This window comes from Nerophis lumbriciformis, linkage group LG03 (genome assembly GCF_033978685.3).
Source record: "Nerophis lumbriciformis linkage group LG03, RoL_Nlum_v2.1, whole genome shotgun sequence".
In the NCBI taxonomy this organism is placed as follows: Eukaryota; Metazoa; Chordata; class Actinopteri; order Syngnathiformes; family Syngnathidae; genus Nerophis; species Nerophis lumbriciformis.
Genome location: NC_084550.2, coordinates 5054907 through 5072500, shown reverse-complemented (window position 1 = coordinate 5072500; position 17594 = coordinate 5054907). Strand labels below are relative to the sequence as shown.

Sequence of the window (17594 nt, the reverse complement as noted above, 5' to 3'; positions counted from 1 at the left end):
TGTTTTATGATGTTAGACGATCTCTGATTGCATTACCTGTTCATTAGTGATGGGTTGATGAGGCGTCATGAAGCGTTTCGACACATTGCAAAACTGTATTGATACTGTGTCGATACTGTGTCACTAAATACTGACATCTGCTGGACATTAAAAATCCCTACAGGCAACCTATGGACCGACTCAACTGACACTGATTTGATGCCCTAGTACAGGGGTCACCAACCTTTTTGAAACCAAAAACTACTTCTTGGGTACTGATTAATGCGAAGGGCTACCAGTTTGATACACACTTAAATAAATAAATATATTGTCATTTGTAAGTTACACGTAAGTGTGATTTAAACAAGAATAGCTAAATAAATACATTTATATATATAAAAAAATGGGTATTTCTGTCTGTCATTCCGTCGTACATTTTTTTCCCCTTTTACGGAAGGTTTTTTGTAGAGAATAAATGATGAAAAAAACACTTAATTGAACGGTTTAAAAGAGGAGAAAACACGAAAAAAATTAAAATAAAATTTTGAAACATAGTTTATCTTCATTTTCGACTCTTTAAAGTTCAAAATTCAACCGACAAAAAGAAGAGAAAAACTAGCTCATTTGAATCTTTTTGAAAAAATTAAAAAAAGAATTTATGGAACATCATTAGTAATTTTTCCTGATTAAGATACATTTTAGAATTTTGATGACATGTTTTAAATTGGTTAAAATCCAATCTGCACTTTGTTAGAATATTTAACAAATTGGACCAAGCTATATTTCTAACAAAGACAAATCAGTATTTCTTCTAGATTTTCCAGAACAAAAATTTTAAAAGAAATTCAAAATACTTTGAAATAAGATTTAAATTTGATTCTACAGATTTTCTAGATTTGCCAGAATAATTTTTTTGAATTTTAATCATAGTAAGTTTGAAGAAATATTTCACAAATATTCTTCGTCGAAAAACCAGAAGCTAAAATATTTATTATTCCATCCATCCATCCATTTTCTACCGCTTATTCCCTTTGGGGTCGCGGGGGGCGCTGGAGCCTATCTCAGCTACAATCGGGCGGAAGGCGGGGTACACCCTGGACAAGTCGCCACCTCATCGCAGGGCCAACACAGATAGACAGACAACATTCACACTCACATCCACACTAGGGCCAATTTAGTGTTGCCAATCAACTTATCCCCAGGTGCATGTCTTTGGAGGTGGGAGGAAGCCGGAGTACCCGGAGGGAACCCACGCAGTCACGGGGAGAACATGCAAACTCCACACAGAAAGATCCCGAGCCCGGGATTGAACCCAAGACTACTCAGGACCTTCGTATTGTGAGGCAGATGCACTAACCCCTCTGCCACCGTATTCTTTACAATAAAATTTTTTTTTTTACTTGAACATTGATTTAAATTGTCAGGAAAGAAGAGGAAGACATTTAAAAGGTAAAAAGGTATATTTGTTTAAAAATCCTAAAATCATTTTTAAGGTTGTATTTTTCTCTAAAATTGTATTTCTAAAAGTAATAAGAAGCAAAGTAAAAAATAAATGAATTTATTTAAACAAGTGAAGACCCATCCATCCATTTTCTACCGCTTATTCCAAGTGAAGACCAAGTCTTTAAAATATTTTTTTGGATTTTCAAATTCTATTTGAGTTTTGTCTCTTTTAGAATTAAAAATGTCGAGCAAAGCGAGACCAGCTTGCTAGTAAATAAATACAATTTAAAAAATAGAGGCAGCTCACTGGTAAGTGCTGCTCTTTGAGCTATTTTTAGAACAGGCCAGCGGGCGACTGATCTGGTCCTTACGGGCTACCTGGTGACCGCGGGCACCGCGTTGGTGACCCCTGCCCTAGTATATACAATAATATAAACCAAGTCATTGTATTTCATTTAGGATTATTTCATATCTTCATTATCAATTATCAATAAACCTGGCCTCCTTTAGTCAACCTGGTGTTCAGAGTTTTGATGAGCGGAAGGTGTTGAACTTACTGCCTTCGTGTACAAGTGTGCTTAAGGAAGGCAGGATAACTATTGTTCTTTTTTTTTTTTTTTTTTATAAATGTCTCATGATAATGTCAATGAGGGATTTTTAATCACTGCTATGTTGAAATAATAACTAATATTGATACTGTTGTTGATAATATTCATTTTTGTTTCACTACTTTTGGTTTGTTCTGTGTGGCGTTTGTGTCTCCTCTCAATTGCTCTGTTTATTGCAGTTCTGAGTGTTGCTTTGCTTTTGGAATTGGATTGCATTGTTATGGTATTGCTTTGTATTGTTTTGTTGAATTGATTAATTTAAAAAAAAAAAAAAAAAAAAAAAAAATAGATTTTCGAAAAATGAGTATCGATACTGAATCGTACAACGTGAGAATCGCGATTTGAATTCGAATCGATTTTTTCCCACAGCCCTATTGACTAGCACTGTTTTTCACTTCCGGGATTAAGTCACGTGACTGAATACAAGCAACTTCGATATGTATACGATACTCATACTTGCCAACCCTCCCGGATTTTCCGGGAGACTCCCGAAATTCAGCGCCTCTCCCGATAACCTCCCGGGACAAATTTTCTCCCGAAAATCTCCCGAAATTCAGGCGTACCTGAGTGACGTGTCGACAGCCTGTTTTCACGTCCGCTTTCCCACAATACAAACAGCATGCCTGCCCAATCACGTTATAACTGTAGAATGATCGAGGGCGAGTTCTTGGTTTCTTATGTGTGTTTATTGTTAGGCAGTTTCATTAACGTCCTCGCAGCGCGGCAACAACACACAACAACAGCAGTCACGTTTTCGTCTACCGTAAAGCAGTTCGTCTGCCGTAAACAGCAATGTTGTGACAGTCTTAAACAGCACAATACTGCCATCTACTGTACATGCATATGTGACAATAACATCTACGGCTTTTAAAGAGTGCAGTGCACAACTGCGCACACAACAAGGAGACGAAGCAGAATGCATCATCAGAGAGGCTGTTCAGCATGGTTAGAACATTAGTGACAGAGAATAGAACAAGGATGGACAATTCAACCCATAACTCAACAATAAGAAGATGAGTGTTATGTGTGTATATGTGTAAATAAATGAACACTGAAATTCAAGTATTTCTCTTATATATATATATATATATATATATATATATATATATATATATATATATATATATATATATATATATATATAGCTAGAATTCACTGAAAGTCAAGTATTTCTTATATATATATATTAGAGATGCGTGGTTTGCGGACACAACCGCGGAGTCCGCAGATAAACCGCGGGTCGGGCAGGTAAAAATTGATTTTAAATAGATACGGGCGGTTGAACCAATTCGGAAATATATACATAGTTAAATGTTGTTACCCACATACGAAAAACGAGCAGCACTCTTTGAAACAGTCAATTATTAATCAGGCACCGCGTCCCAGCAACAAGTGGCGCAAGTGAGCGCTCTTTCAGCGCAGCAGGGCGCATTTTAGAGGCCAGGCGCTCTCACATGAATCCTGGCACTGTAGATGCCATTTTATTCCTGCATAGTGCTAACAAAAAAAAAAGTAAGTACCGTATTTTCCGCACTATTAGCCGCACCTAAAAACCACAAATTTACTCAAAAGCTGACAGTGCGGCTTATATATGGATTAATATTAAGATTCATTTTCATAAAGTTTCGGTCTCGCAACTATGGTAAACAGCCGCCATCTTTTTTCCCCGTAGAAGAGGAAGTGCTTCTTCTTCTACGCAAGCAACCGCCAAGGTAAGCACCCGCCCCCATAGAACAGGAAGCGCTTCTTCTTCTACTGTAAGCAACCACCCGCCCGCGTAGAAGAAGAAGCAGCGCGCGGATATTACGTTTCATTTCCTTTGTGTGTTTACATCTGTAAAGACCACAAAATGGCTCCTACTAAGCGACAGGTTTCCGGTTCATGAAAAGACGCAATCTCTCCATCCGCACACGGACTACTATTTCACAGCAACTGCCTAAAGACTTTCAAGAAAAGCTGGCTACTTTCCGTGCATATTGTAAAAACAAGATAGCTGAAAAAAAGATCCGGCCAGAGAACATTATCAACATGGACGAGGTTCCACTGACTTTTGATATTCCTGTGAACCGCACTGTGGATACAACGGGAGCACGTACGGTGAATATTCGCACCACAGGGAATGAGAAGTCATCCTTCACTGTGGTTCTAGCTTGCCATGCTAATGGCCAGAAACTTCCACCCATGGTGATATTCAAAAGGAAGACCTTGCCAAAAGAGACCTTTCCAGCCGGCGTCATCATAAAAGCTAACTCGAAGGGATGGATGGATGAAGAAAAGATGAGCCAGTGGTTAAGGTAAGTTTACGCGAAGAGGCCGGGTGGCTTTTTTCACGCAGCTCCGTCCATGTTGATATACGACTCCATGCGCGCCCACATCACGCTGGTTTTTAATATATTATTAAAGTTTGACTGACCTATCTGACTGTTTTTTTGACATTCCCTTTAGCGCAGTTAGATGCGGCTTATAACACGGGGCGGCTTATAGGTGGACAAAGTTTTGAAATATGCCGTTCATTGAAGGCGCGGCTTATAACCCAGGGCGGCTTATGGTGCGGAAAATACGGTAGACATACGGTTGGATATGTTAAACGAATTAGTCTACGTTACCTAGGCTATACCAAATAAGCCTATGTCTAACCTATATTGAGTTCGGTCAGCTAAATAATTTTGATGGTTACGTGTTGTTTGGGCGCACTACAATGCAAAGGAATTAAGGCAATTGCGTTGTTTATTGTGTTTTTTTCTATTGGAGATATACTACTATGTGTGAATAATTATTTGGCCTCGCTTTCAAGTGAAGCGCATCTCCGATTGGCGACAATGTAAGGATATTTAGCCTGCTTTGTTTGTCGCGACCGTCTATTTTCATTATAATTCAAGTTTGATGATAAAGTGCAGTCTGATGGGTTTGATTTCCCCCCTTCAGCTTTTTGCCTTGGCCAATAAGTTGCAGGTAATTTGTTCTTATTATTTATTTTTGTTTAAATAGAGATGACATACATATGTTATTGTATAATTTAAGTTTGTGCGCGTGATTGACAGCCTAAGGCTTATGAGGCACATTTTTTATTTATTTTTTTATTTCAACTTAAAAACGTATGAGCCTATGCCTAGAACATAGGCTATGTGTTTATCTTTATTTTCCTGCCTGTCGTTGACAATGGAGATTGTCTGATATTTTGTCATGGCTGCAGATCAATCAATAAAGGTTCATCTTTGTCGCGAAATTGTTCACTGTGCACCCCGCCCTCGTCCCTATTTGAGCATTATAACGTTAACAAGTTAATATTCATTGAAATAAATTCAGAATTTTTTTTTTCCCTAACGGAAAAATATAGGCCTAGTCTTTCTAAAACATTGTTTTAACTTCTTAAAAGCCTCGTTCTGCTTTCTGCAACTGCACACACAAAGCGTGAGGAACGCACTCCTGATCTGAGGGCATTGGCAACAATAGTCAACACTTTCTTAATGGAAATGACAATAATACTATAATCATGATAAATAATATTATCACGCATTAATATATCTTAGCCACTAATGCGTGGCCAAGAGCACGCATTGAATGTCTCTGCTACATTGGATCAGTCTCCTTTCTTTAACAGGCAAAAGCTTTATAACCTCATTAATATGCTTGCATCGTCTATATTAGATATATAACAACTGGCGGGTGGCGGGCGGGTGGATGCGGATGGTTGACGACTTTTGTGATGCGGTTGCGGATGAAATAATTGCCTATCCGCGCATCTCTAATATATATATATATATATATATATATGAAATACTTGACTTGGTGAATTCTAGCTGTAAATATACTCCTCCCCTCTTAACCACGCCCCCGCCCCAACCCACCTCCCGAAATCGGAGGTCTCAAGGTTGGCAAGTATGACGATACTAGCCCTGTTTGTACTTAGTACTGTACCCGATTGATACCAACAGTATCGCCCACCCCTATTTTGGATCTCGGTGTCTCTTTGCTTCTCTAGTTTACATTTTAGTATTTTACATGTTTTCATCTCCTCTAATTTGAACTGCATACCCATTGCAAATATGTGACGTATCATGTTGAAACTGCATTCATGTTTGAAATGAACCTTATACTTGCCAACCTTGAGACCTCCAATTTCGGGAGGTGGGGGGTGGGGGGCGTGGTCGGGGCGTGGTTAAGATATATAAAATAAATACTTTACTTTCAGTGAATTCCAGCTATATGTATATATATATATATATATATATATATAAATAAATAAATAAAATAAATACTTGAATTTCAGTGTTCATTTATTTACACATATACACACACATAACACTCATCTACTCATTGTTGAGTTAAGGGTTGAATTGTCCATCCTTGTTCTATTGTCTGTCACTATTTCAGAACACACACATTATACAAATATACATTTTAAAATCAATAAGAAAACAGGAGCTCTAATTTGGGAGTCTGAATTAGGATCAGAAGTTCCTATATAAACATTGTGCACTCACGTCGCCTTTTTGTATTGATTACTGCAGCTGTGCACTGGATTCATTCACAAATACAAACTACAACTCACAAACACTTTAGAGTTAGGCTCCACCATCAGAATGTGTACTTAAACTTATAAAGATCACATGGATATTATTCAGTGAGTTGATTCACCAAAACTAACCTGTTATACAGGAGGAAAAAGCACACAGGACGTTTCAATTGTTCACAGACTGGTCGCTCTCATCAGAATGACAAGACACTTCCGGTCTGCAGGTGATTGCATTCAATTGGGAAGAAATGCCCTACTGCCCCCTACTGACCAATGTGAATACTGATAAATGTGTAATGACTGCTCCAAAAACGAATTCAAACCACAAAATAAAATAAATAAATCAACACAAAAATGTGACACATTATGGGTGGGTCACATATGCATGTACAGTAGATGGCAGTATTGTCCTGTTTAAAAGTGTCACAACATTGCTGTTTACGGCAGACGAACTGCTTTACGGTAGACGAAAACGTGACTGCTGTTGTTGTTTGTTGTTTACCGCGCTGGGAGGACGTTAATGAAACTGCCTAACAATAAACCCACATAAGAAACCAAGAACTCGCCCTCAATCATTAGCTGTTTATATTGTGGGAAAGCGGACGTGTGAACAGGCTGTCAACACGTCACTCAGGTCGGGAGATTTTCGGGAGAATATTTGTCCCGGGAGGTTTTCCGGGAGATGCGCTGAATTTCGGGAGTCTCCTGGAAAATTCGGGAGGGTTGGCAAGTTTGCTTTAACCGACCAACAGTTGTCTTCTTCCAGCTAACAACATGGCGGCTCTTTGTTTACCTTGTCCAACAACATCGGCTAATTCCTATCAAAGCCATTTTATGGGCTTAATGTGGCCTCCAAAAACGCTGTAGATAATATCAACTCGCTCACCTTTCTCTGCACTTTTCAGCTTTGTCTCAGTTGGTGGCGCTAATTCTTGTTGATGTTGTCTTTTGCTAGACGACGTCGCCATTTTAGTCCTGGCGTCTTCTCTTCCGTTGTCACTCAAATGCTCCAAACTTAACTTCTGTTTCGCGGGTTTTGGAAAAAAAAAAAACGACTATTTCAGGCATTTACTGTTGTTTCATGTAGCTGTTTGATTTAATTTTGAAACCCCTGTCGGGATCTGCGGAGGACAACAGCCGCCATCTTGCTCGCCTCAGTGGAGATTTGGGACGTTCGCGAACGAGTCGAGTCTCTTGAACGTGTCTTCCTCGTGCGACGGGAACCGATTCTCATTCGCGAGCCGTTTGTTTTGGGAGCTGTTTGTTTAAGAATTGCCCACAATGCATGTGTGTGCTATCCGACTGCAGTGCAAAAAGTCAGGGTTCAAAAACAAGAAAAATTAAAGCTGCAAGCAGCGTTGTTCAGGCCCGCGTATTTGTCAGGTGCTAGTCCTAAGTGTCCCAATACTTTTGTCTACTTTTAGTCTGAAGTGTCCCAAGACTTTTGTCTAGTGTACCTACCTTGTCTGCATTGTGTGGGCATGTTGGTGCTTCCTGCTTTTAAGCAGCCATCTTAAAAAAACAGCACCGCAGGAGCATCAGTGCAGCGGGTCTTTGAAGGGTCATAAAATCAAAACCGGAGCAGGTATCACAACTCTTTCACCAACTTTTAATCAGAAGGGTTCAATCTCTCTCCTGTGTTAGTTTGAAGCAGAAACAACAAACGCGCTCAGAGGAGATAATTTTTGAAGAAAGGTGACCGTTTTTTACAAAAATGTTGTGTTGAAGGGGGAATAGCAAACTTCCTGTTGATTTTTGCTGGGGGTAGTCAATTTATGAAATGTAGGTCTAAGTGAGACCTACGGAGAGGTTTTTGTTTCATGTCTCTCCGACCTTCCCAGTGGGAGTTACAGGCAGTTTTGTAATTTTTTTCTTCCGAGGAGCAGTTTTTTATCAGTTTTATTCAAAAATTGCTGTAGAGTGCAATTTTTGAATTTGGGGTTAGGTTTTTTTTATTAGATCACAGTTTTTGCCAGTCCTGATGTGTGTGTTCAGTTCTGTGAGTTTTGAAGCATGTTAAGGGGGTCAAATTACAGCGCAAAGAGGCAAAAGTGACTGTTTTTAGTACTTTTTTGTCTTGAAGGGGGAATTGCCAACTTCCTGTTGATTTTAGCCCGAGAATGTACCATTATAAAAGTTAGGTCTGAGTCAGACCTACATAGAGGATTTTGTTTCATGTCTCTCCGACAGTGGGAGTTACAGGCAGTCTAGTTTTTTTTTTCCCCAGGGGGCGCTAGAGCGCAATTTTGATTTTTGCAGTTTTTTTTTTTTATTAAAAGACAATTTTCGCAGGTCCTGACGTGTGGGTCAAATATGGTGAGTTTTGAAGCATGTTGAGTGGGTCAAATTAGTGCTCAAAGAGGCGGCGGAAGAATAAAGAAAAAAGAATAATAAAACCTTACAAATTCAATAGGTCCTTATGTCCCATTGCATAAGGACTTTTGCAATGGGCCGTGCGGGCCCTAATTAAAGCTGCAAGCAGCGTTGTTCGGGCCCGCGTATTTGGCAGGTGCTAGTCCTAAGTGTCCCAATACTTTTGTCTACTTTTAGTCTGAAGTGTCCCAAGACTTTTGTCTAGTGTACCTACCTTGTCTGCATTGTGTGGGCATGTTGGTGCTTCCTGCTTTTAAGCAGCCATCTTAAAAAAACAGCACCGCAGGAGCATCAGTGCAGCGGGTCTTTGAAGGGTCATAAAATCAAAACCGGAGCAGGTATCACAACTCTTTCACCAACTTTTAATCAGAAGGGTTCAATCTCTCTCCTGTGTTAGTTTGAAGCAGAAACAACAAACGCGCTCAGAGGAGATAATTTTTGAAGAAAGGTGACCGTTTTTTACAAAAATGTTGTGTTGAAGGGGGAATAGCAAACTTCCTGTTGATTTTTGCTGGGGGTAGTCAATTTATGAAATGTAGGTCTAAGTGAGACCTACGGAGAGGTTTTTGTTTCATGTCTCTCCGACCTTCCCAGTGGGAGTTACAGGCAGTTTTGTAATTTTTTTTCTTCCGAGGAGCAGTTTTTTATCAGTTTTATTCAAAAATTGCTGTAGAGCGCAATTTTTGAATTTGGGGTTAGGTTTTTTTTATTAGATCACAGTTTTTGCCAGTCCTGATGTGTGTGTTCAGTTCTGTGAGTTTTGAAGCATGTTAAGGGGGTCAAATTACAGCGCAAAGAGGCAAAAGTGACTGTTTTTAGTACTTTTTTGTCTTGAAGGGGGAATTGCCAACTTCCTGTTGATTTTAGCCCGAGAATGTACCATTATAAAAGTTAGGTCTGAGTCAGACCTACATAGAGGATTTTGTTTCATGTCTCTCCGACAGTGGGAGTTACAGGCAGTCTAGTTTTTTTTTTTCCCAGGGGGCGCTAGAGCGCAATTTTGATTTTTGCAGTTTGGTTTTTTTATTAAAAGACAATTTTCGCAGGTCCTGACGTGTGGGTCAAATATGGTGAGTTTTGAAGCATGTTGAGTGGGTCAAATTAGTGCTCAAAGAGGCGGCGGAAGAATAAAGAAAAAAGAATAATAAAACCTTACAAATTCAATAGGTCCTTATGTCCCATTGCATAAGGACTTTTGCAATGGGCCGTGCGGGCCCTGATTAAAGCTGCAAGCAGCGTTGTTCAGGCCCGCGTATTTGGCAGGTGCTAGTCCTAAGTGTCCCAATACTTTTGTCTACTTTTAGTCTGAAGTGTCCCAAGACTTTTGTCTAGTGTACCTACCTTGTCTGCATTGTGTGGGCACGTTGGTGCTTCCTGCTTTTAAGCAGCCATCTTAAAAAAACAGTAGCGCAGCAGCATCAGCGCAGCGGGTCTTTGAAGGGTCATAAAATCAAAACCGGAGCAGGTCAATCAATCAATCAATCAATGTTTATTTATATAGCCCTAAATCACAAGTGTCTCAAAGGGCTGCACAAGCCACAACGACATCCTCGGTATAGCCCACATAAGGGCAAGGAAAAACTCACCCCAGTGGGACGTCGATGTGAATGACTATGAGAAACCTTGGAGAGGACCGCATATGTGGGTAACCCCCCCCCCCTCTAGGGAGACCGAATGCAATGGATGTCGAGTGGGTCTAACATAATATTGTGAGAGTCCAGTCCATAGTGGATCCAGCATAACAGTAAGAGTCCAGTCCACAGTGGGGTCAGCAGGAAACCATCCCGAGCGGAGACGGGTCAGCAGCGCAGAGATGTTCCCAACCAATATACAGGCGAGCGGTCCACCCCGGGTCCCGACCCCGGACAGCCAGCACCCCATCCATGGCCACCGGATCTGTGTGTCTTCCCCTCCACAAGGGATAGGGGGGAGCAGAGGAGAAAAGAAAAGAAACGGCAGATCAACTGGTCTAAAAAAGGGGGGCTATTCAAAGGCTAGAGTATACAAATGAGTTTTGAGATGGGACTTAAATGTTTCTACTGAGGCAGCATCTCTAACTGTTACCGGGAGGGCATTCCATAGTATTAAAAAGCTGTTCTGTTAATTTATACACAAGGGTTTAATCTCTCACCTGTGTTAGTTTGAAGGCGAAACGACAAACGCGCTCAGAGGAGATAGTTTTTGAAGGAAGGTGACTGGTTTTTTACAAAAAAATTGTTTTGAAGGGGGAATAGCAAACTTCCTGTTGATTTCTGCTGGGGGTTGTCAATTTATGAAATGTAGGTCTAAGTAAGACCTACATAGAGGTTTTTGTTTCATGTCTCTCCGACCTTCCCACAGGCAGTTTTGTCAGTTTTTTCATCCGAGGAGCAGTTTTTTGTGCGTTTCATAAAGATTTGGGGTTAGGTTTTTTCATTAGATCACAGTTTTAGCCAGTCCTGATATGTGTGTTGAGTTCGGTGAGTTTTGAAGCATGTCAAGGGGGTCAAATTACAGCGCAAAGAGGCAAAAGTGACTGTTTTTAGTACTTTTTTGTCTTGAAGGGGGAATTGCCAACTTCCTGTTGATTTTAGCCCGAGGATATACAATTATGAAATGTATATCTAAGTCAGACCTACATAGAGGTTTTTGTGTCATGTCTCTCCGACCTTCATAGTGGGAGTTACAGGCAGCGTAGTTTTTTCTTCTTCCTAGGGGGCGCTAGAGCGCAATTTTGAGTTTTGGGGTTCGGTTTTTTTATTAAAAGGCAATTTTCGCAGGTCCTGATGTGTGGGTCAAATATGGTGAGTTTTGAAGCATGTTAAGTGGGTCAAATTAGTGCTCAAAGAGGCGGCGGAAGAAGAAAGAAAGAAAGAAAGAATAATAAAACCTTACAAATACAATAGGTCCTTATGTCCCATTGCATAAGGACTCCCTGTGGGAGTCCTTTTGCAATGGGCCATTGCGGGCCCTAAAAATGAGGGACATTTTATTTGAACTAAGCAAAATTATCTGCCAATAGAACAAGAAAATGTAGCCTGTCAAGACTTTCCAAAACAAGTACAATTCGCTAACTTCAATGAACCCAAAAATACCTTAAAATAAGTATATTCTCACAGCAAAAAAACTCAAAATAAGTCACGGCGTGATGTGACAGGTGGTGACAGCAGGCCCGGCCCTAACCAATCTGGCGCCCTAGGCAAGATTTTAGGTGGCGCCCCCCCACATCGGCAGTGACGTGTATATACTCACAAGAACCCGAATAGCTTTGTCTTTGACCTTTTTTTTTTTTTTTACTTACAACTATACCTAATATATAAAGGGGTGGAAAAGTGACTATTACCTGCAGGGCAAACATTAGCTAACCAGAAGGCAATAACAATGTAAACAAAAAACACCTGCTTAAAAGATCTAATACAAACATTTATATGCACGTACAACACTTAGAACTTTTAGCATATCAGTATGTGGAATTAAATGATGGAATGGATTAAGTAAAGAAGTTAAAAATTGTACTGATATGATCCAGTTTAAGAGGTTGTTCAAAATAATAGTGCTTACAGAGTACAAAGAAGAAGAATTATGAGAAATACTTTCAACCTTATTGAAAATAAGATATTCTTCATCTCAGTATGTTAATAATGACTGAATTAATTAATTAATTACATATTACAAAACTGTTGTATACTAATTCATAGATGTTGTTTTATTATATAAAAAGGTCAGTAAATTATTCTATATATTTGTAAACGCTTTGAAGTGGGAAAGGGGTAGGATTAAATAAGCTTTGCTTCTTCCTACTCCTTTTCGGGCATGATGTAAAATGAAATGATATGAAATTGTGTGATGTATTATGATGTAAGTGTGTTCATGTTCCAAATAAACTAAAGAAAGAAAGAAATGTCCCTGAGGAATGTAAGGCGGGAGTACTGTAATTACCTAACGTTACATTATTATTTTCCATAACAATTTAGCCCCCTCCACAATATTAACCCGACGTTAAAACAGAACTAGCTATTTATTAGCAATTGCCGAATCATGTAACATTAGCTTAATGCTAAAAAGCCAGGTTACTATCACATTCTGTAACAGACAAATAATTTCATGTAGGCTACCTCTGTATTTTCTCGTTTCTCCTCCTCTTCTTTTCTCTTTTTTCTTCCCTGGGCACCTGACAGTTTTGGCCGTTTTGACATCTTGTGTTGATTTTTTGATGTGGTGACGTCCAAAAAGAGTCATGATACGGGAAGGGAGGGGGCGCACCGTGCGGGGGGGGGGGGGGGGGGGGCGTAATGTTGTAACAAATAATATTTCTATTAAATAGGCTTTACTTTGCATTTTAATTAACGTGGGATTATTTTTTGTATTTAGAAATAATAGTACCAACTTTTTTTTTTTTTTTTCTCCAACATTTGTGGCACTGGCGTGGCGCCCCCTGATGGACAGCGCCCTTAGCATTTGCCTATACGGCCTATGCCACGGGCCGGCCCTGGGTGACAGTACACCTACTTTGAGACAAGAGCTATAGTGTTGCATGCTTGGTTATGGTTTGAATTCATATCCAACAATTGCGACAAATACTTTTTACTGTCAACTGAGTTTCGTTTTTAATGACTTCTGCTCAGGGCCGGCCCGTGGCATAGGCCGTATAGGCAAATGCTAAGGGCGCCGTCCATCAGGGGGCGCCACGCCAGTGCCACAAATGTTGGAGAAAAAAAAAAAAGAAAAAAAAGTTGGTACTATTATTTCTAAATACACAAAATAATCCCACGTTAATTAAAATGCAAAGTAAAGCCTATTTAATAGAAATATTATTTGTTACAACATTACGCCCGTAATGCACGGTGCGTCCCCTCCCTTCCCGTATCATGACTCTTTTTGGACGTCACCACATCAAAAAATCAACACAAGATGTCAAAACGACCAAAACTGTCAGGTGCCCAGGGAAGAAAAAAAGAGAAAAGAAGAGGAGGAGAAACGAGAAAAGACAGAGTTAGCAGGTAGGTAACGTTAGCCTACATGAAATTATTTGTCTGTTACAGAATGTGATAGTAACCTGGCTTTTTAGCATTAAGCTAATGTTACATGATTCGGCAATTGCTAATCAATAAATAGCTAGTTCTGTTTTAACGTCGGGTTAATATTGTGGAGGGGGCTAAATTGTTATGGAAAATAATAATGTAACGTTAGGTAATTACAGTACTCCCACCTTACATTCCTCAGGGACATTTGTATTAGATCTTTTAAGCAGGTGTTTTTTGTTTACATTGTTATTGCCTTCTGGTTAGCTAATGTTTGCCCTGCAGGTAATAGTTACTTTTCCACCCCTTTATATATTAGGTATAGTTGTAAGCCTAGTTGTTAAAGTGCACATCATTAATGTTAATTAAGCAATATGTATGTAAAAAAAATATTGTATTTCATATATTCATTTTTGCATTCATTTATTTATTCATATTTTTTTTTATCTTGTTAACTATTCTGATTGTTAATTTGCTTTCTTTAAGTAAAAAAAAAAGGTCAAAGACAAAGCTATCCGGTTTCTTGTGAGTATATACACTTCACTGCCGATGTGGGGGGGGGGCGCCACCTAAAATCTTGCCTAGGGCGCCAGATTGGTTAGGGCCGGGCCTGGTTAGAATTCATATCCAACAATTGCGACAAAGACTTTTTACTGTCAACTTAATATAATGAAATTAAACAATGGATGTCCGCTAACTTCTTGCAACTCAACGCCAAGAAAACGGAAATGCTGATTATCGGTCCTGCTAAACACCGACATTTATTTAATAATACCACCTTAACATTTGACAACCAAACAATTACACAAGGCGAATCAGTAAAGAATCTGGGTATTATCTTCCACCCAACTCTCTCCTTTGAGTCACACATTAAGAGTGTTACTAAAACGGCCTTCTTTCATCTCCGTAATATCGCTAAAATTCGTTCTATTTTATCCACTAGCGACGCTGAGATCATTATTCATGCGTTCGTTACGTCTCGTCTCGACTACTGTAACGTATTATTTTCGGGTCTCCCTATGTCTAGCATTAAAAAATTGCAGTTGGTACAAAATGCGGCTGCTAGACTTTTGACAAGAACAAGAAAGTTTGATCATATTACGCCTATACTGTATATACCTTTATATACATATATATATATATGTACCTATACTGGCTCACCTGCACTGGCTTCCTGTGCACTTAAGATGCGACTTTAAGGTTTTACTACTTACGTATAAAATACTACACGGTCTAGCTCCGTCCTATCTTGTCGATTGCATTGTACCATATGTCCCGGCAAGAAATCTGCGTTCAAAGAACTCCGGCTTATTAGTGATTCCCAGAGCCCAAAAAAAGTCTGCGGGCTATAGAGCGTTTTCTATTCGGGCTCCAGTACTATGGAATGCCCTCCCGGTAACAATTAGAGATGCTACCTCAGTAGAAGCATTTAAGTCCCATCTTAAAACTCATTTGTATACTCTAGCCTTTAAATAGCCCCCCTGTTAGACCAGTTGATCTGCCGTTTCTTTTCTTTTCTCCTCTGCTCCCCTTTTCCTTGAGGGGGGGGGGCACAGGTCCGGTGGCCATGGATGAAGTGCTGGCTGTCCAGAGTCGGGACCCGGGGTGGACCGCTCGCCTGTGCATCGGCTGGGAACATCTCTACGCTGCCGTCTCCGCTCGGGATGGTGTCCTGCTGGCCCCACTATGGACTGGACTCTTACTATTACCGTATTTTCCGCACTATAAGGCGCACCGGATTATTAGCCGCACCTTCAATGAATTACATATTTCATAACTTTGTCCACCAATAAGCCGCCCCGGATTATAAGCCGCGCCTACGCTGCGCTAAAGGGAATGTCAAAAAAACAGTCAGATAGGTCAGTCAAACTTTAATAATATATTGAAAACCAGCGTTCTAACAACTCTGTCCCAAAATGTACGCAAATGTGCAATCACAAACATAGTAAAATTCAAAATGGTGTAGAGCAATAGCAACATAATGTTGCTCGAACGTTAATGTCACAACACACAAAATAAACATAGCGCTCACTTTCTGAAGTTATTCTTCATTCGTAAATCCTTCGAATTCTTCGTCTTCGGTGTCCGAATTGAAAAGTTGCGCAAGCGTGGGATCCAAAATGGCCGGTTCCGTCTCGTCGAAGTCATCGGAGTCAGTGTCGCTGTTGTTGTCCAGTAGTTCTGTGAATCCTGCCTTCCGGAAAGCTCGGACCACAGTTGTGACCGAAATATCTGCCCAGGCATTTACGATCCACTGGCAAATGTTGGCGTATGTCGTCCGGCGCTGTCTGCCCGTCTTAGTGAAGGTGTGTTCGCCTTCGGTCATCCATTGTTCTCACGCCGTTCGCAGTCGTGATTTGAATGCCCTGTTGACACCAATATCCAGCGGTTGGAGTTCTTTGGTTAATCCACCCGGAATGACGGCGAGTGTTGTATTTGTGTGCTTCACTTGTTTTTTGACACCATCTGTGATGTGGGCGCGCATGGAGTCGTATATCAACATGGACGGAGCTGTGTGAAAAAAGCCACCCGGCCTCTTCGCGTAAACTTCCCTTAACCACTCGCTCATCTTTTCTTCATCCATCCATCCCTTCGAGTTAGCTTTTATGATGACGCCGGCTGGAAAGGTCTCTTTTGGCAAGGTCTTCCTTTTGAATATCACCATGGGTGGAAGTTTCTGGCCATTAGCATGGCAAGCTAGAACCACAGTGAAGGATGACTTCTCATTCCCTGTGGTGCGAATATTCACCGTACGTGCTCCCGTTCCACAGTGCGGTTCACAGGAATATCAGTTGCTGTGAAATACGGTAGTAATCCGTGTGCGGATGGAGAGATTGCGTCTTTTCATGAACCGGATCCTTGTCGCTTAGTAGGAGCCATTTTGTGGTCTTTACAGATGTAAACAGGAAATGAAACGTACGGTGATATCCGCGCGTTTTTTCTTCTTCTTCCGGGGGCGGGTGGTTGCTTACAGTAGAAGAAGAAGCGCTTCCTGTTCTATGGGGGCGGGTTCTTTCCTTGGCGGTTGCTTGCGTAGAAGAAGAAGCGCTTCCTGTTCTACCGGGAAAAAAGATGGCGGCTGTTTACCGAAGTTGCGAGATCGAAACTTTATGAAAATGAATCGTAATAAAGCGCACCGGGTTATAAGGCGCACTGTCAGCTTTTGAGAAAATTTGTGGTTTTTAGGTGCGCCTTATAGTGCGGAAAATACGGTATGTTGGATCCACTATGGACTGGACTCTCACAATATTATGTCAGACCCACTCGACATCCATTGCTTTCGGTCTCCCCTAGAGGGGGGGGGTTACCTCTCCAAGGTTTCTCATAGTCATTCACATCGACGTCCCACTGGGGTGAGTTTTTCCTTGCCCGTATGTGGGCTTTGTACCGAGGATGTCGTTGTGGCTTGTGCAGCCCTTTGAGACACTTGTGATTTAGGGCTATATAAATAAAGATTGATTGATTGATTGATTGAACTGAGTTTCGTTTTTCAATGACTTCTGCTGGTGGTGTGCCTCTGGATTTTTCTCAACGCAAAAAATGTGCCTTGGCTCAAAAAAGGTTGAAACACGGTAGGTGGCGGTATGTACTTTTCGAGCATGGCTGCAACCCGCTGTTAGAAGAAGAAGGAAGCGGAAGCGGAAGTTAACCTCACTGCAAAATATTAAAAAAAAA

The 17594-nt window shown here is 40.6% G+C and overlaps 1 protein-coding gene across 1 annotated transcript in view; it reads right to left on the bottom strand.

The window, feature by feature from the left end:
• The window catches only part of LOC133578089 (uncharacterized), a 25731-nt gene extending 18031 nt beyond the window's left edge, over positions 1-7700 (bottom strand). Inside the window, exon 1 of the mRNA XM_061932254.2 lies at positions 7433-7700. Coding sequence (XP_061788238.1) covers positions 7433-7514 — 82 coding nt within the window. The 5' untranslated portion in view covers positions 7515-7700. The remainder of the gene's footprint in view (positions 1-7432) is intronic.
• Between the last annotated feature and the right edge of the window lie 9894 nt (positions 7701-17594).